This window comes from Babylonia areolata, chromosome 1 (assembly GCF_041734735.1).
Source record: "Babylonia areolata isolate BAREFJ2019XMU chromosome 1, ASM4173473v1, whole genome shotgun sequence".
NCBI lineage: Eukaryota > Metazoa > Mollusca > Gastropoda > Neogastropoda > Buccinidae > Babylonia > Babylonia areolata.
The window spans coordinates 97,870,339-97,890,014 of record NC_134876.1 but is presented as its reverse complement, the minus strand read 5'-3'; the positions used below and the strand labels follow the sequence as shown (position 1 = coordinate 97,890,014).

General features: G+C 40.5%; 1 protein-coding gene across 2 annotated transcripts; it reads left to right on the top strand.

Moving 5' to 3' along the window:
• The first annotated feature begins 137 nt into the window (after positions 1 to 137).
• On the top strand, positions 138 to 19,319 carry LOC143289976 (ras GTPase-activating protein-binding protein 2-like). 2 transcript variants are annotated; one of them, XM_076599273.1, is made up of 12 exons: positions 138 to 277; positions 3,801 to 3,980; positions 4,474 to 4,555; positions 6,068 to 6,169; positions 6,892 to 7,042; positions 7,656 to 7,767; positions 10,104 to 10,288; positions 10,538 to 10,736; positions 11,212 to 11,402; positions 13,652 to 13,710; positions 14,214 to 14,273; positions 14,710 to 19,319. In XM_076599273.1, exons 2-12 carry the CDS (start codon positions 3,820 to 3,822, stop codon positions 14,944 to 14,946), a joined length of 1,539 nt encoding a protein of 512 aa, XP_076455388.1. In that variant the 5' UTR covers positions 138 to 277; positions 3,801 to 3,819; the 3' UTR covers positions 14,947 to 19,319. The 2 variants fall into 2 exon arrangements, with proteins under 2 accessions (XP_076455388.1, XP_076455379.1); XM_076599264.1 differs by having other exon boundaries at positions 6,892 to 7,048.
• The last annotated feature ends 357 nt before the right edge of the window (positions 19,320 to 19,676 follow it).

Below are 19,676 nucleotides of genomic sequence, written 5' to 3'. Positions count from 1 at the left end.
CAGAAACTATTAATCTGCGATTAATCATACAGTAAAGGTTGTAATAGAGAGGAAACTAATTCTTTGTAATGGTTTCTCTTTCCCAGCCTACATTTTAACTTCCTCCAACATGCGCATTGGCCATTTGAGTAAGTTCTGCGCACTGCACATGTCTCACTTCGAGTTAGAAATTTCTATAAAAGTGTTCTTTCTCTGACTTTGGTCATTTTAGTCTTTCATTGACTCTCCCATGTCTAGATAAACCATTATTTAAAGCCCAGACATCATCATTTGACTGGTTTGTATTTCTTTTTCCTGCTTTTATCATATCGTTTTAACTTGTCGTTACATGTTGGAACACCATATCCGGCGTGCTTGTGACCATTGTGTGTGCCATGTTTCTTGAACTTCTTTCATTATGACGGTTTGAAAAAAGTTTGAGGTCTGTCGTTTTCACTGATTACGTCTCGCGTTTATTCGAGATGTGTTACGCAGCAGTATCTAATCGTTTGAAAGCTGTTTCCTGTGTCCTTATTACCTTCTCAATGCTGAAGACGTGCTCCTTTTTTAGTCGACAACCAAGTCATAGACAACGGAAAAACCGCAACAGCGTTTTGCAGCTTTGTTCTTTGTTTGAAACAATGTTCCTTGTTAATTTGCAAGGGTTTTCAGATTATCATATGTGATAAGATTGCATTGATGACTTCGTGAATTTCGTGATGCTGATACTAATGATATATGCTTGTGGCGATTTGAGACAAGGAGCTACAAAGCGTGGTCTCCATTCATCCCTACGAAATGTTATTCAACATTCTATTAGAAATAATGTTACATTGCAGTCATATCATATGCCTTTTCAGCTAATGTGTTTGGTGGTTTTGTATTTGACTTGGCAGTTGAACTTAAATTGGGTTTATAATGATCTTATTTATCACTCAGTTCATGCCCGTGATCATGGTTTGTTTCCATGAGGCATCAGTGTCAGGAATGACCCATACACACTATACCACATCTGCATAAAAAAAATAATCACTGAAAGTGATGGTCACAAATGATAACCATACGCAAAGTGATAGTGTTATCTACACAAAAAAACTACTGATTTGCAGGTTTCATCATTCGAATTGGCCCCTGAAGATCCATGCTTGCATGACATATAGAGGCGCATGGCATGATCTGTTCTCTAGAAGTTCATTGGCTCTTCGAATTTGCAAGCAATGAAGGTGATCAAGAGAAGCAGAACATGCAGACAGCAGCAGGCTGGGGAGCTCTGAGAATCTGCTGTTTTCAGTAAAAGAGCAGTTGATTTCAGAGGGGAAAAAAAAAATTTCAGTGGGGGGAAGGAAAAAAAATGACAACGTTTTATATTCGTCCAGTCCATTTCTTCAAGTCCATTTCTGTTTTAGCTTTCACAAGTTTCAGGAGAGGCCCCCAAAACCTTTTAAGATTCACTGATTTCATTTTCGTTACCCCCCCCCCTTTGTCCTTCCACCCACCCAAGGGCCTAAGGCAGCCCCTGGACCTCGGCCGATTTTCAGAGGGAACTGGACAATTCCCCAGCCTTAGCAGGCTTCATTTTTTCGTTTTTTTTTCTTCCCATGTTTTTTAGTTTTCTTATTCTTTGTGCATGTGATAGCACTTCATTGAACATGTTTGGTTGTAGCAATGGTGGCTGTCAACTGAAGAAATGAGAGTACAGCAAACTGAACTCCATGACATTCAGCATGGAGCTCCCAAGTGCCTGTGCAGTGCACCTATCAGATAATTATCTTCATAAAATGGTAAAAAAGAAAGAAAAAAAAAAGAAAAAGAAAAAAGAGTAAACAATTGAACAGATGTTGTTTGGGAAGTGGGGGAAGGATGATGGTGAATGTTTGTTTTCCTCTTTCCGCCAGTCCACATCTGCATCTATAGTACTGGTGTGCTTAGTCATCATGTACTGGTTGTATTCAACCAAACAACATCACATCACAATAGTGAATAATATTCAAACTTTGAAACGATTTTGATACTTGAACACAAAAAGCTTCAGCATTTTTTTTTTTATTATTATTATTTTTTTTAACTAGTTGACTGATGAGACAATGAAACTGATGTTACATGCAAATATGAAATCATTCTTCACGTTTATCACTGACAACAAAACACACAAAAAATATCTTATTTGTCAAGAAGTTTGTCAAATGAACCTTCCACTGTCTATTTTCCTTGTGAAAGAACGATTTCAGCGCCTTTTGGGTCCACAAACACGGGGACTGAAGAGACGAGGTTTTGAGGTCGCACACATTTGCTGCTTTTGTCTGTGTCGATCGCCTTGCCTTGCTCGCATTTGGGATGAAAGTTGATGAGCATGTGCAAGACTCGAGATGGACGTGGAACTGGCCAGGGGTCATTCAAAAAATCTTATCACAGCAGAAGCTTTTTTAGTGCTGTATTTTTATCCTCTATTACAGAGAACAGAGCATACTTTGGCTTTGGCTCTCTAGCTGCTGTGATGATTTTAGTCTCTGCTATGTATGTTCTGCAAATTTTGCTTATGTTAATCATATGCTACAAGAGAAGAATAGAATAGGTCTCTATTTCCAAGTATACCAGGTTGCAAGGAATATTGGGGAGTATAGTAATGAAAAGGTACAAACATGATCAAATCATGTATAACCACAGATAAGTAGAATTTTAGACAAGTGCATATCTGGGGAGTATAGTAATGAAAAGGTACAAACATAATCAGATCATATATAACCACAGATAAATAGGATTTTAGACACACGTGGATATTATTATAAGTACTTGTGCATGCGCTTTCACACACACATGCGGGTCAGTCTCTCGAAACGGGTACTAGTGGGTGGGAGTCTTCATTGAAAGGTTTTCATTGTTCACGCCTTTGTTTAATTTAACACACAATTTAATTTTACAAAGCATGCATTGAATAAAAACTATGAACAACAAAAACACTGTAGATATTTAATTTGAGTGAAAAAAGGTGAGAATGCAAGTGAAATCAACAATTTAATTACACATACTTAACTGTGACCCAACTAGTGCAGACTCCGGCAGGGGTCTGACATTCTTGCCTTTTATTGCCGCCATTTTTGTTACACGAGGTTCTGCATCTGTATTTTTGTGAATGAAAAATCAAAATGGCAAATATAATGAACAAAATATTAGCAATTAAAAATTATGTGTTGAAAGTAAAAGTATGTGCATATATAATGAAAAGCACACAATCATTCGAAAATATTTAACCTTAATAATTCACATCGTGGTTGTAACACAAGGAGTCAACGCATTGGTTGTCAAAACTTCCATGCAGATAAATACAAACATGCGAATGACTTCACTGACTTCATACTGACATTTTTTTATGACAAAAACTAAACGTCGTTGTTACAACAAAGATTTCCCTTGGACCATTTTTCATGTTGTACTTACGCTTTTAAAAATTTCAAATTGCTTCATGTTCGCAGGGCATGATCTGCAGCCCTCGTCTTTGTATCAGTGCTTGTGATTGGCTGAAAAAAGGTTGCCAGCTGTTAAAAGAAGTCCAGCACTATTAAGTTAAAAAAAAAAAAGTTGGACCTGCAAGTCCAAAGGCAAACCTTATCCAATAATAGCCTGACAAACTTTTTGACAGCCATTGTTTATTCAAAAGAAAGGCAGAGAAGCAGAATGCATGACGAAGTTATCCTCTGGATGCTGTGATAAGATTTCTGAGCATTAACCAGGTCTGCAGGATCATTGAGTCTGTCCATCACTGTGGTCACAATTGATTCTTCTCCTTAGGAACGCAGATGGCATTGTGATGGTTTGTGTTTCAGTGTGGATTACACCATAAATATGGTCATGGCTAACCCTCCACCACAAGCCAACCCTTCTCCTCAGGCAAACCCCCCTCCAGAGGCTGATGAACTGAGACCTTGTGAGGCCAAGCATGTAGGACGCGAGTTTGTCCGACAGTACTATACTTTGATGCATGAAGCACCTCAGCATCTTCACAGGTATTACCTGGATTGCTATGTGTGTTTTCAAGAAAACAAGAAAGAATTGTGTATGGTGATCTATAAGCAGGATGTGTGTATTTGTGTTTGTATGTAAAGGAGTATGTCCATAAAATAATAAACATGGGTCTGTGCTTTCCTGTCCATGCGTATATTGTTTTTTTTTCTAGAGAGATGTCCGTCTCAGTGTCTCACATTTTACACAGACATGGTGGTGTACATAGTATCTGGATATGAAAGCTGTTATGCTGAAATGAATTGTATTCTGAATTGTTTTATTTTGAACAGTTGGTGATAAGTTTTATGAATTTATTTGGAATATTTATATATGGATTGGATTTGGAATGTCTTGCTCAGATTTGGAACAAAAAGATCTATATTCAGTTGTTGATTGTAGTGCTGTTCACATTTGGAAATTTAGCTTGCAGCCAATATTCGTCAGGCAGTCAGTATGTGTATCATTTTTCAGATACATTTATTTGCCTTTTTACAGGTTTTACTCCCAGAAGTCATGTTTCGTTCATGGAGGTGTGGAGAAACCTGGTGAAGAGAATTTACCTGTATGTGGTCAGCAGGTGAGTACGCAAGAGTTGTCACAGCCGTGTCATCTTGTGTGATCTCACCTTTGATTTGACTTTTTTCTTTGTTTTTCTTTTTTAACCATCTTACCCCCAGGTCGCCCAGCACTAATCACCTATGAAATCCCATGCCAGGGGATAAGATTCTTCCGATTTTGATAGTGGGTAATTACAGAAATGTATTAGAAATATAATTATAGTCTTTTATAAAGCAGATATATGTTAGGGTTGTTTTTTGTTGTTTTATTTTTTATTTATTTTTTTTTTCCCTCTCCACCATCAAGATATAAAAACCAGCATGTTCATTGTTGCAACTCAAGCTGAGGAAGAAAAAGAAGACACTCCAGACCAGACAAGTTATTTTGAAAAGCCATTCTGTAATTAAAACAAAATAATGAAAAAATAAGTTGACAGATTTTACGCTTGTTGTTTGTTTTTTTTGGTGGGTACAAAGCAACATGAGCCTAGAAACAAAAATCCTTTTTCAACTTTATATATAGAATGCATGAAAAATAAGTATGTGCAACAATGAATTTAATTATATTTTCGATAGATTTTTATGATAACTTACTATCGATAATTGGAAGAGTTTGTTCCTCTGGCATGGGATTTCACAGGTGATTAGTGCTGGGTGACCTGGGGATAAGTGAGTTAATATCAAGCAGTACTTTTTTGGTTCAGACAACGGTGCATCAATACAGGACACTGCCATTCATATTCTGTTATTTTTTGTGAGTGTATTTGAGAAAAATGTGCATACAAAAATAAGCAACAAAGCAAAAGTGAAAAATCGCTCTGTGGTCAATGAGAGCGTCTTCAAGCTTGTCTTACATGAAGATCATTATCAGTAGAACATAACAGTTTTTCCATTTTTTACCATATAAAGTTATGGAATTAACTCCCTTATGGTATGTTTTAGTTCAAAGTAAGCGTAGACAGGTGCATGCACAAAAGGGTAAATAAAGCTACCTACCTTCCATCACTGAAAATCTCTTGTCTTTTGAATTGAGTGCATGGAAATGTGACCCTGCAAATGAAGGGCTGTTATTACATACAGTGAAGTTCTGATTCTGATGATGCTGTAACTTTGTGTTATAATTATGTCATTATTGGCTGTATTGGTGCCCTTTACAAGTCACCATTTTAAGTAAATGTGGTGGTTGCTTTCAGGATGAAAGACTTCCTTTCTGTCTGAAAGTATCCAAAACGTGGCCAAGGGAAAAGAAGCAAATAACCGGCAAATGTGTTTCAAGTCAGAGTTTTGAAAATCTGATCCTGTGTAGGCACTTAAACCTCTGCAAACAGAAATTAGTGACAAATATACTGATTTTTAGCTGTTGCTCAATGTAAATTTGAAAATAAAAATTTCCTATTGATCTGGCAGGCTGATGCCATTCAGTAATTAGGACAAAAAAACTTTTCAGGCCCGTTATATTACCTTTCCATTAATGTTTGCCAGAATCGTAAGCAAAGTATTAATCTAAGAATTTTTGTTTTATTTTTTATCAGGAGATCCATGAGAAAATCTTGGCTCTCAACTTCCATGACTGTCACGCCAAGATTCGCCAGGTAGATAGTCATCCAACTTTGGGTTCTGGAGTGGTTGTCCAGGTAAGTGTTTTTGGCTTGTTTTTGGTGTTATCCCTGTTCAGACTATGACGGGACTTTGTCAGACTTTTCTGCTGTACTGCCAAATTTGTTATATTTGTATTGTGACTTTCTGAAATAAAAGTTAAAACCTGTATATGATAATGATGATGATGAAATGGATACTTATATAGCGTCTATCCTGACGGAGACCATTTTCTAAATGCTTTAGAAACAGTCATTTGCACAACAGGCTGCCTACCTTGGTAGAGCCGACTGACAGCTGCCATTGGGCGTTCATCAGTCATTTCCTTTGCTATTCAGTCAGGTTTCAGTCACGAACACATACACTCATACAGACATATACAGACAGAATGGATCTGATAATAAGCTTGGATTAATAAAGAAGGTAGGTCACGACGAAAAGAAGCTGTTAAAGTAAGACGCATCAGTGGTGTATCCAAATGCTGATTGCACATAATACACAGGACTCTCAAATTTTCAGTGTCGGTCTGAATTGACTAAGAAAGTTAACTGTTGAAAAGATCATACCAGCATTTTCATCTTGTTTACCTGCAGCTGTCAGGTGAACAAAATATTCGGGATGCAGTTTTAGGCCTCCAACATTTTTGTTTGGGGATGGGTTGGAAAGAACATCAGTTGTGCTGCTGATATAAAAATGGGTGCAACACACCTAAATCAGTACACTTGAAATGAGGGTATAATTTAGTTTGTGTGTGTATCAGGTGAGTGGAGAGCTGTCCAACAATGGAGAGGCGATGAGGCGCTTTATGCAAACTTTCGTTCTGGCTCCCAAGTGTGCCAAACGCTACTTTGTCCTCAATGACATCTTCCGCTATCAGGATGAGGTCTTCCCTGACGAGGAGGAGGCTGAAGGTGGGGGTAAGCATTGTGTTCTTTCTGTCATTGCCTTCAGTGAAGGGAACTGTTTACAGAAAAATAACCCATTCTCCACTGCAGACATCTAAAGATATTTTCTCCATTGAGGGACAGAGATTAAATTTGCAAAATTTGTTGAGATAGAAAATAGGGTGTTTTTTTTCAGTTATTTTTTCTTTCTACTTTTTTTAAATATTTTTTTTTATCTTCTGCTTCATACTTTTTATGTCTTTATTGAAATACAGAGTACATATAATGGTTACGAACAAAAAAAAAAAAAAAAGAGAAAAGTATCGGACACGTGCTTTAAGACCCACTTTGACACACTATGTAAATAAATAACCAGAGGAAAATGGATAAAAACCCCCAACTACAACAAAAAAAAAGATGATATAGTATTTATTGCCACTGAAACATTCATGTAGGTGACTTGGGGGTGCAGTTTCTGAAAAATGTGTTTTTCAGGTGGGTAGGTCACAAAACTTCTCATGAAGTTGATTGACATGGATATTCCAGCCCCTGCTGTATAAGGGAAGGGGACCAGGGGTAAAAAGAAAGAAAAAAAAAAAGCTGTCAACAGTACATTAACAGAGACTTGTTCACTATACAGAAGCGGAAGGTGGTGAGGAGGTGGGCAGTGGAAATGGTGCCTCAGCCGAAGCCCCTCAGAATGTCCAGGAGAACAAGTCAATGTACTTTGAGCAAGAGGGAGAACCCATGAGGTAGGTTGATTGGACGTTTGTGCTGAATGTTATTTATTTATTTTATTCCAAAATCTAAAACTTCTAAACACTGCATCCCACTGACTTAGGCTTGCTAGAAGGTAGGTTGTGTTTGAAGACATGAGCCGATTTTTCTTGTTCACAGTTAAAAGGAAAGAAATACAAATTCTGGACAGAACACATAAAACGATACTAACTACACCATTGACGTGTTTACTGCACACAAATATTCTAAAATGGAATACAAACTCCTCCTATTGAATCTATCGTTCTCTAAGCCCATTGTAGACTGGTTCATGCAGATCTAGAGATGTACCATGTGTTGCAATGTGCTTGAAGTGATGGCAGTAAATAAATAAATGAATACATAAAAATTATATATATATAAAAAAAGAACGAAAAAAAAGGGAACACGCACAAATCCATGCTTGCACGTATCTTGCTATATGCGTTTAGGCGATATGTTCAGACATTCTTCATATCAGCAAGTACCATTATACTTCTATCTGTATACATTGAAATGTTCTAAGCAATATATGCGCATATTTTTTTGCACACTTCTGTACATGAGGCTCAGGACTGCATCTACATACAGGCACAATCTCCACATGTGTATGTACATATCTATTAGACATTTTTGCATTAATTTTTCAGTTCACATTCCCATTGAGCATATCCATGTTTGCTACATACATGCTTGTGCATGTGTTTTTTTAAAATTTTTTAGTGCATTGATCTATTGGCATGGTCACATTCCCTGACATCTTCTCTCATTGAAGTCTACGTACATCCTATGTACATAATTATACACATCTTCGTATAGAGTTTCCCCACTCCATTTTGGAGGACTACTACATACAGAGACACAACTGTCTCGTGCAAGCTTGAACATATGCTCCTGGACACATCCACATCTCTGCTGTAGCTGGCCCCCAGGAACCCACACACACTCCCTCCTCACCCACAGGGCTAGAGTTGCCCTGACTTGGTACAAGGAGGGATGAGGCAGTCCAGCTTAGGGGTGCCACTCTGGACACACATGCCCTTCATTCCTTCCAGGTTTGAAAGGCATCCCTTCTTCCCTCCCTTGCCTACAACATCCCTTGGTTTGCACCACAGTGGTTGTGACAACAGCTCCACACAGGCCCTGCATCCTAGCTGGCCCTCCCATGAAGGGGTCTTTGTCTCTGCCTTCCAAGTTTTAGCAGGCCCAAAAACTGCCTACTGGGCAGGAGACAGTCGGGTCCAACCTTTGGCATAGTCTTGAAGGCTTTGCCACTTTTTTTTTTTTTTTTTTCTCTAGATTTTATGGTACCTAATTGGTTTTACTATTTAGTAACCTAATTGGTTTTACTATTTAGTAATTCTGGAACAGAAGAGGCATTAGTCTTGAGACCAAGCTAAAGGTCTACAGAGCAGTAGTTCTCCCCACACTACTGTACGCCTGCGAAACTTGGACAGTGTACCAACGACATGCCAAGAAGCTGAACCACTTCCACACAACATGCCTCAGGAAGCTACTGAACATCAAGTGGCAAGACAAGACCCCAGACACAGAGGTGCTCGCAAAAGCCACCCTTCCCAGCATCTTCACCACCCTGATGCAATCCCAGCTTCGCTGGGCTGGACACGTGGCGCGCATGCCAGACCATCGGCTGCCCAAAAGGCTCTTCTATGGCGAGCTGCAACAAGGGAAGAGATCACACGGAGGTCAGAAGAAGCGCTTCAGAGATACTCTGAAAGTCTCTCTGAAAGCGTTTGATATCAACCCTGACTCCTGGGAGGAATCTGCAGTGGACCGTGACAAATGGCGCGCTGCTGTGCACAAAGGCGCCAGGTTGTGCGAGGCCAACAGGACTGCTGCAGCTGTTGAGAAGAGGCAGGCCAGAAAGTCACGGGCAAACAAGCTCCCTGACAATGATATGCCTGTCTTTGTCTGCCCCAACTGTCAGCGAACATTTCGTGCGCAGATTGGACTATTCAGCCATCTGCGCACTCACAGATAGATTCATGAGCATCCTTCCCCCCACCCCACCACCACCCTCCCCCCATCCCCCATCCCCCATCTGGATGACAACAATGGTCATCATCGATCTCGATGGACACACCACCACCACCACTATTTAGTTCAGTATTGTGAAATCTTTCCATTTGAAATGTTCTAAGCTATGAAGACTAAGTTCTCTCTTTATCAAATTGCCCTTGATTTAAGTGTCTTCTGGTCAGATCTGGCATCCCCAAGCATAGGTTACTGTTATGCTGATTACTGATGACCCTAGAGGACAGGGATGTGGCATGTGCATTTTATGTGTGTGTGTGTGTGCACCCCCCACCAGCAATGGAACGGTTCAAGAGGAGGAGGCTGAGGTGACGGCGGTGGTGGTGATGGAACCCCCCAAGGCGGCAGAGGTGCCCCCACTGGAGACGGACATGGACTCTCTGGACATAGACGGGGAGACCAACACCATGGAGAAGGAGCCAGCAGAGCCCGAACCTTCTCCTGAACCCAAGCCTGAGCCTGGTCAGATACCATGTCTTTCTCTCAAATTTCCCACATTTCTCTGTCTCGCTCTGTTTCAATCTCTCTCCCTCTTTGTCTCTCTCTCTCTTTCTCTCTTACATTTTGATTTTTATTACTTCAGAAAATAATTGTTACTGTTCTTGCAAAACCGAATGACTTTTAGTTATAATCCTAATGATAAAGCACTAAACCCTGCGACCCCTAAACATTAATTCTCTAAGTATTTTCTCCACTGGTATATATTTACAGCTGAGGCACCCAAAACCTGCTCGTGGGCGGCTATGGCCAGCAAAAACACAAATGCTGCGGGCGCCAGTCAGTCGGCCCCCACGTTCGCCCCGGCCAGTCACCAGGTGAAACCTAGTCGCCCTGTGGAAGCGAAGCCGGCTGAAGGCAGCCCCTTGGCTGCTGCCCCAGGCAGCAACCCTCAGCCTCCCCGTGGGCCCAGGTGTGTACAGCCTTTGTTGTGCTGTGTGCTGGGGGAAAAGTTTGTGGGTGTGGCTGTTCAAAGGGTCTCTCTGTGTGTGTGAGTGTCATTGTTTTTAACATGTAGTTTGTGTTTCAGTATTGTATGTGTTTGAAACCATTGATTTAGCGAACAGTCTTCAGTCTCACATTGAAGGCTTGTGATCTGAGTACAGTCAGTGGGAGCAGTTGGCAGCACTAATGGTGGATGTTCTCTAAAATAATCTCACACTATTTTTTGTTTAGCAGTTAACTTCATGAATTATCAAACGCCAGGAATTTTGAGGAAAAAAACTATTTTGCGTTTGTTGCATTATTTCTGTTTAAACTGTTCTTTTTTTTTCTGACAGATACTTCAGTAGAATTTAATGACCTGTCATAATCCTTGCACTTAAAATCTGTTTCCTGTGGGGAGTATCTTGGACTTGAGCAGTTATTAAGTGTTATTGTGCATTCAGGGCGCCAAGAGAAGGTCGTTTTGAGCGTGACCGCAGCAACACAAGTCGAGGGGAGGAAGGAGAGGGTGATAACTTTGGTGGTCGACGTAGCGGTGGTGGCATTGGCGCCAAGTACCCTGACAGCCAACAACTCTTTGTGGGCAACCTCCCCCACAACATCTCTGAGAGTGAACTGAAGGTGTTTTTCGAGCGTAAGTGTTGTATGGAGCTGTCATTTTCTTGCGTATTTGAATTTGATTTAGACAATTAACTATTGTTTGGAGATAAATGCTGTTCTAATAAAGGTATTAGATAATCACTGGCATCCATGTAGAGGAATTAACTGGGCCTGGCATGCCAGCAGAGATGCGAAGTCATGCTGTGTCACTAGAAGAAATTTGGTGTCAGTGGCATTGGCACATGCAAGTCTGGAGCCATGCGGCGCACTTTAACTTTCTGTTGGCCTTTACGTTTTTTAACATGTACCACAAAAGTTAGCAGATTGTTGACAGTGGTACTTGTCAGTCAGGGTGTCGGTGTTGAGGTTGGCAGTGTTGAGGTTGGCAGTGATGTTTGTAAGTTGCGTCTGACCAGTGCATGGTGGGACAGGCTGCCACCTGTCCATCACACCTCACTGTTGGCTGACGTCACCCTGACTCTGAGCCTTCCTGTTTACCTCCTAACCTTTGTCATTATAAAAAAAGAAGAAGAAGAAGAAGAAAAAAGATTTAGATCAGCAAACTTAAGTATGTGTCAGTTTTTAGTTTGGTAATAATTTGTGTAAATTTGTCATTGTAGTGGTTGGCAGTGATTTAAGTTACTGTGTCAGTGTTGAGGTTGGCAGTGATGTATGTATGTTTGTGTGTCAGTGTAGAGGTTGACAATGATATGTGTGTATCAGTGTTAAGGTTGGAAGTGATTTGTAAAGTTTTTGTCTGCTAAGGGTGGCAGTGAAGTGTGTTAGTGTTGAGATTGGCAGTGATGTAAGTTATTGTGTGGTGTTGGGATTGGCAGTGACGTGTGCATATCAGTGTTAAGGTTGGAAGTGATTTAAGTTTGTGTGTCAGCTAGGAGTGGTAGTGATGTAAGTTTGTGTGTCAGTGCTATGGATGGCAGTGATGTGTGTAAGTTGCGTCTGACCAGTGCATGGTGGGACAGGCTGCCACCTGTCCATCAAACCTCACTGTTGGCTGACGTCACCCTGACTCTGAGCCTTCCTCCAGCATGGTGTCGCAGAGCTCTGTGGGGCCAGCCTGTACTGTAGTACACCAAAGTGAACAAATATGAAAGGCACACTTGTTGATAGAAATACAGTGGTGAATGTTGCAGCAATAGTAATTTATTCAGACAATAATTTTTTCTTCTTCTAGTTTTGTTAGTCATCGGTCCATTTTGTTGCCAAATTACTATTGTGGGAGGTTACCTAGAATTTAACATTTGTTTCTCTCAGTCCTATAAAGTTGACAGTGGTGTGTTAGTGTGTCACTGTGGAGTGTCAGCATTGAGGTTGGCAGTGATGTGTGTGTGTGTCATTGTTAAGGTTGACATTGATGTAAGTTGTGTGTCAACATTGAGGTTGGCAGTGGTATGTGTAAGTATGTCAGTGCTGAGGTTGGCAGTAATGTGTGCAAGTTACTGCGCCAGTGTTGAGGTTGGCAGTGATGTGTGTAAGTTACTGTGTCAGTGTTGAGGTTGGTAGTGGTGTACTATGGATGGCAGTAATTGTGTGTCAGTGCTAGGGGTGGCAGTGATGTGTGTGTGTCAGTACTAAGGTTGGCAGTGATGTTTGTAAGTTGCGTCTGACCAGTGCAAGGTGGGACAGGCTGCCACCTGTCCATTACACCTCACTGTTGGCTGACGTCACCCTGACTCTGAGCCTTCCTGTTACCTCCTAACCGCATCTGTCTTTTTTTTTTTTTAGCCTGCAAAATTTAGCATGTGTTGGTGTTGAGATTGGTAGTGATGTTTATAAATTTGTCACTGTTGAGGTTGGCAGCGATGTGTGTTATCAGTGTTAAGATTGGAAGTGATGTGTTTAAGTTTGTGTGTCAGCTAGGGTGGCAGTGAAGTTTGTGTCAGTGCTATGGATGGCAGTGATGTTCGTAAGTTGCGTCTGACCAGTGCAAGGTGGGACAGGCTGCCACCTGTCCATCACACCTCACTGTTGGCTGACGTCACCCTGACTCTGAGCCTTCCTGTTGGATCAGAAATTGTGTCCATGCATAACAAGTAGTTTGTGCAAGATTGCATTGACATTCTTGATTCCAAACAGGGTTTAGCTGTTGTTTGTCTTTCTTTTTTTTTTTCTTTTTTTTTTAATTGGTTGGAGGTCATTCTGTTTTACCATTCTATCTGAAATGAATCTGGTGTTGAAATATCTGTAGTTAGCTAATCATGACATGTTGCAAACCTGTGCATGCCTGAGAATGACTGACCACCTGAATCATGGTGGTGTTTTCAGGTTGGGGAAAGGTGGTTGAGCTGCGTATCAACACAAAGAGCAGCGGTGGCAAGCTGCCTGTGAGTATTTCAAACAAGCTGAAATAGTTTGCTGTCGCTTGTGCTTTGTTTGTGTTTGAGGATAACAGATATTAGTTGTGGCACTGGAAGAAAAAAAGAAAGATGCAAGGTACCACCACTTCGAGCACAGTTGATAATGATCAAAATGGTTTTGTAGCAGTGTTAAAAAATAACTGTAGAAATTGGAAAATTGTGATTCCCACCCCCACCCCCCAATTGTGTATAGTGGTTGTTTTATTTGTTTGGGGTGTAAACAAGCAAACATAAAGTTGTCCATTCTTCTGACAGTTGTATTTTCGAACTATCCATTCACTGAAATACCAATCAAGTGTTAAAATCATTTGCGTTGAGTGCAAACTTCCAAAGGTTTTTTTTTTTTTTTTTTTTTTCATATTTTTTTTTTTTTTTTTTGTTTTTTTTGTTTACTTAAGCAGTAGTCATGATGACCTTTTTAGAAATTTTAAAGAAAAGTTTTGATACAAATATCTGCTTTTCTGTTGCAGAATTTTGGCTTTGTGGTGTTTGACAGCCCTGTACCAGTTCAGGAGGTGCTGCAAGAAAAGGTTTGTTGCCTTTTGGGTTTTATGTATTAATCTTAAATGTTATAACCAGTAACTCTTTCTTAAACATACTCATAACCTGTGCAGTTCTTTTGCTATGTTGTCAGTAAACTTAAATGACTTGATTGAAGACCTGGTGGATGTATTCAATGGATAAAATGTTGTGGCACTGCATATTGCTGTCATTGGAGTGTAGGACTTTGTCTTGATATAATGAAGAAACACACACACACACACACACACACACACACACACACACACACACACACATATCATTCGGTGGGTGAATGGAATGGATTGCTGAAAACGCTGAAGACACACAACAGATGTTCTCAGTCAGTGATATCCAACTTTCTGTGTTCTGTTGAGGATGTGAGGAAAGAATTATCTCAGTCTACTGAAACTTGGAATTAAAAATTCTTTCCTTTGTGCTGTGCAGCCAATTATGTTTAACGGCGAGCACCGACTGAACGTGGAGGAGAAGAAGCCGAGAGGCAGTGAGGGGCGACCCATCGGGCGTGGGGGTCCTCGAGGGGGTGGAGGGGGTGGGCCCCGTGGTGGGTTCAGCGGACGTGGGGGCATGAAGAACGGCAGTTATGGGCGTCCCAATGACGGGGAACGACGAGGCATGGGGGGCAGTAGCCGTGGGGGCATGTCTGGCCCTCCCCGCCGCTAAGGGTGGACCCGGGAGATTGGTCGCAGTGTTGGCGCCGAGGAGAAGGTTGACATCATCTGGCCCTGCCCCCTCGCTCCTCCCCAAATCCCCTTACCCCCCATCTGACCCTTCCACTTCTCTGACTGTGGAACTGTTCTCATGCTGACTCTCTGACTGTGCAGATAATATGCAATGCCTGTCTCTATGATACAGTTTGACGGCTGAAGGTGAATTTCGTTTATGAGGGCATAGCTGGCATGAAATGAGAGTTCTGGTGGCTGCTGATTGTAAGGGAACCAGACACTTTGTACAGCATTGGTTCTCTCTTCTTTCATTCTGCAACCACAAAATGAAAAGTCGTTACCTTCCAACACAGTTAGTCCCCCCTCCCCTTCCCTCATCATCCCTAACCTCCCTTATCCTGTTTGGTTGATGTAACACAGACGCCAGTGTAATCCATTTGCATCACAAACATTTTTGATCCTTTGCGCAGAACCTGCTCAAATGGTTTTCATTGGCTGGATGTCTGCATTGCTGTATGTATCGTGTCAGAGCAGGTGGTGGGGGAGTCAGGGGTCAAAGGTCGCCCACCACGCTCTGTTGATACATGTGGCGATGACTCTTTTGTGCACTGTGCCCTCTCCGCTACTGTCGACAGGCCCTCACTGGACAGCATTGCATAATTATTCTGTGCAGACCTTCATCCCTTCCTAACCTCCCTTTCTTTTATTGACTCCTCTCCCCCTGTCTTGCACAGGTGAAGAGGGGCTGTCTGTTCAGCTTGTGACGGGTTTACAATTAGTGGGTGGTGGGGGGGAGAGGTTTTTTTTGGTTTTTTTTTTTTGAAATTTTTTTTTTTGTTTGTTTGGGTTTTTTTGTTGTTTATTTTTTGTCAAGGAAACGGCACAGGCTTCTTTGAAAATCTGCTATAATGGTTAGTGCATTATCTTTTCTTTTTTTTTCTTTTTTTTTTTTTGTGTGTGTGTGGCAAACCGTCTTTCCCACCCCACCCCAACCCCAGGTTCTTTCTTTTTTTCTTTTTTCTTTTCTTTTTTTCCCAGTTAATTCTTAATAAATCATTATCTGTCAGTTTATACTATGCAATTCCATCCTTGTAGATTGTCACAGAATTATTGTAATGATAGTTTGAAGACTGCAAATTGCCTCCGTAACTCTGATCTGATATCAGTTTGGAGGAGCCATGATGGTGCCAAGTTATTTGCTTTGGAGTGAGTGTCTTCAGATAAGTTGCAATTCAGATTTCACATCTCTGCAGGCAGTATGGGATGGCTTTTCTTTGTTTCACACTCTGAGTCATTTGTTATATTCTTGGATCTGGGGTGGTTTTATGTTGGACATTGCAGAAAGAAGAGAAAATACAGAGTATTTTTGTTGAACATATTTAATTTGAACTACCGTTCGCCGTAAGCGTAGCATGTGCAGAACGAATAATGTTGAAGACTGTTGGAAAACTGTTGGAAAATCAGTATTTTGGGGCTATTTGTCTACCTTGCTAGGGAGTGGGATGGGTATGGATAAGATAAAAATGTTAGATAGTTAAAGAAACTATTTTTCTTCTGTTTTTGTTCCCAACCCCCCCACCCCCCTCCCAGGGAAGTTTATCTTATAGCTGGCCTTTTGCCATTTCCATGTTGGAAATTCTTGATTTGATTTGAATTTTAGAAAATATTCAATAACAAAAGAAAGGAAAAGAGAGAGAGATTAATAAGGGAAGAAAATTATTTTTGAATTTTTAAAGGTTGGATGCAGGCATTGGAAATGTGTGAAAGCAAGTTACAAGATATATGAAGGTACGACAAACAACTCTTTGGCAGTGGGTACCACAGCAACTTTCTCTCTCTGTAGGGTTTTTTTTTTTTTTTTTTTTTTTTTTAAAGCTCTGTTATTCTTTTTTCCCCCTTCCTTCCATCTCTGTATAAAAATGTCCAAAGTGGGGGTGGGGGGGTGGGGCTGGTACATAAAACAGTGTGATTCTTCATATACTTAGGAATCCTGGAAGAGACTATTTTGACTTGTCTGGGTTCACATTGTCCTTTTTTTTTTTTTTCTATATTTAATTATTTGAAGTCAATGTTATTTTTTAAGTGTGTTCAGTCCCTGTGAACATGAGTGGTGTGCATGATGAAGTAAATGTTGGGTAAGAGACAAGAGACTTTTGAGTGAAAGAAATCTGCTTCCCTTGTCATGTGTGAGCTGTTTTTCCACCAACCCCCCTCCCCAAGTGTCAGGGAAGGAAAGATCCAGAGAAAGAATGCGTTTTTCTTTTTTTTTTCTTTTTTTTCTTTTTTTTTTTTTTTTTTTTTTTTTTTTGGTCTTGTGAATGGGTATGTTCTTATTATGTATCCCACATTATACGTCTGTTTCTGCTGCGTCTGAGTTTGAGAATAGTGCATGGGGTGTGTGTCAGATCAGAAGTGGTGTAGGTGTTGAACCTCTGCCCTAGTAGTGCGATAGTTTGGGGTGAACAGTACCTGCCACCTTGTGTCCTCATTACTCTTTCTGCTTCCCCTCTTCACAGTGTCAAAGCTTAGTTCAGAATTGTAAACATTCTTTTTTTAAAGTTTGGAAACAAAAGATTTCAGTTGAAATTGACAACTTTATATTGACACACATACAGTGTTTTTTCCTTCTTAAACCAATTATGCTGAACTCCAGCTGAGGGCATTTTTAGGGTAGGATCAATTTATGGAAAATTGTTTGAAACGTGAAAAAAGTTGTTTGTTGTTGTTTTGATTCTTTTTGACAACTGTCGTTATCCTTGTCCCTGTCATCATCGAATATATTCAGCTTGTTTCAGTTAGATACAGGAAATACCGTGTCAAATTCAGTCGTAGAACTTCTGTTTCTGTGGTCAGAGTTTGGGGTCCTATTTTGGCATGACGTTATGTTCTTGGGAAAGGCACTTCAGTTTACTGGATCTTCATTTCACCTGGGTGTGGTGTGACAGAGTACTTGACCATGGGTGGGGAAGGTTAAAAGTGGTTAAGGAGAGGATGGGGCCCTGGGACCGTTAAGCGTATTCAGATTATTAGCCACACCATACAGGAAATCTTCCCTTTACAATAAGCAACATTATGATAACCAAACTTGGTGTCATGACAAATATGATTTAGATAGATGAGCACACTGATTTGAAAAAGTGTTCGTGGAAGTAAATGACTAGAGCTGCAAATGACAGATTTTTAATACTAATGATTCCTGATTCATTAGATGGAAACTCCTTACACTTCTGGCTCCTTTTTTCTTTTCTTTGTCAGTTCCTTTTTTCTAAGATGTCTAGCAGTATGAGGCTTCTGCTAATTTCATTTCTTTTTATCAAGTTTCAGAGCAGGTGTTTAGGTTGATTGGCTGCCTTTGTTTGCCTGTGAAGTGATGACATCTAACATGTTCAGTTCCCCTCTCTTCACTCCCACTAGCCAGGGGATTGAAGTGCCAAATGTTCCATGGTGTAGTCAGTTGTTACACCGTAGTGTGAAGTGCAGTGCATGACGTGTTTGAAGTGAAAAGAGCACCAGCGTTAAACAGCACAGACCATAGAAATGTTCATAGTTTGAGAAGATTGGCTGTCAGCCAAGATCATCCATGTATGTGGCAAAGTTGTCAGTGAAAGGGTAGAAGAAGAATGAGTAGGGAGAGTGAAGGGAGAAATAAGCGTTACCATCACAGATTGTCATGGATGTGAAGCCTTCCTTGTTTGACCCAGTGTTTGCATGAGGTCTCCTGTGAATGTGTTCTTTGTCAGTTGACTGGCTTTGTTCAACTGGTGACACAACTGTGTGGCAATGAGAAAACAATGTAGCAGACCAATGTGTTGATTTAGTGTGATTTTGTCTGGTTGAATGTGTCATGTGGGTTCAAACCTGATCTCTAGGACTGTCAGAACAGCTTGGGTGATACATTGTGGGGTACATGGGGGGCTGGTAGGGAATGGAATGAAAGGGGGAACCAATTTGGGGTTTGTTGTTTTTCTTCCTTCCTTGCCTTTAGTTTTTTGTTTCCTCCCCCAATTCATCCATCTCACTTGGACATGCATGATCAGCATTTCAGATGTTTGAAATGGGTTCAGATTGCAGCTTTTTTTGGTTTATATATAAATATATATATATATATATTAGTTTTTACAGTACTTAAAAAAGAATCATTTTTCATTGCAGTGTTTTTAAACATGTAAGGTAGAATTTTTGTGTTTGCAGTTTGCTGAACACTAACTGGTCAAAGTTAGATGAATATTTTAGGGGCCCAAGTAATGTTCTTACGGTTTCAGGACTGTTAAAATAGTTTTTATATTCATTGAAGAGTGTCCAGGTATTGGCAAGGGAATGTGTATGTGCTTTGAGTGGATGTTTGGGAATGAATTAAAGTGTTTTGTGTCATTTGGAGGGTTTTGGGTGCTTCTGTTTGAGATTATATAGTGTGAATGGCGGCTTGTATGTGAGACATGATGTAGTAAATGCTGTGAACAACTACAAAATCTTGATAATCCTTTTTGACTCGCATTGTCTGTTTCGAAGTCATGAAGGCATCCTTGGCCACTGCAATACTGGGAAGACATCTAATATCATATGTGAAGGGGAGATATTGAAAACTTAAAATGGCACAGTATTTGTGGTTACAATGCCATGTTGAAATCCTTGGAGAAAAATTATCTACCTGCATATGATGCGTGATGTGCTACTTGGAGTGCTTTTAAACCTTAGACTTGAGGATCCTCATGAACAGACAATACACAC

Bases quoted from the DNA above. Each gene is read 5' to 3' on its own strand.
- LOC143289976 (XM_076599264.1), top strand. From the start codon at position 3,820: ATGGTCATGGCTAACCCTCCACCACAAGCCAACCCTTCTCCTCAGGCA. The intron at 3,981-4,473 runs GTATTACCTGGA...GCCTTTTTACAG, and splicing joins GCACCTCAGCATCTTCACAG to GTTTTACTCCCAGAAGTCAT. The intron at 13,711-14,213 runs GTGAGTATTTCA...TTTCTGTTGCAG, and splicing joins GCAGCGGTGGCAAGCTGCCT to AATTTTGGCTTTGTGGTGTT.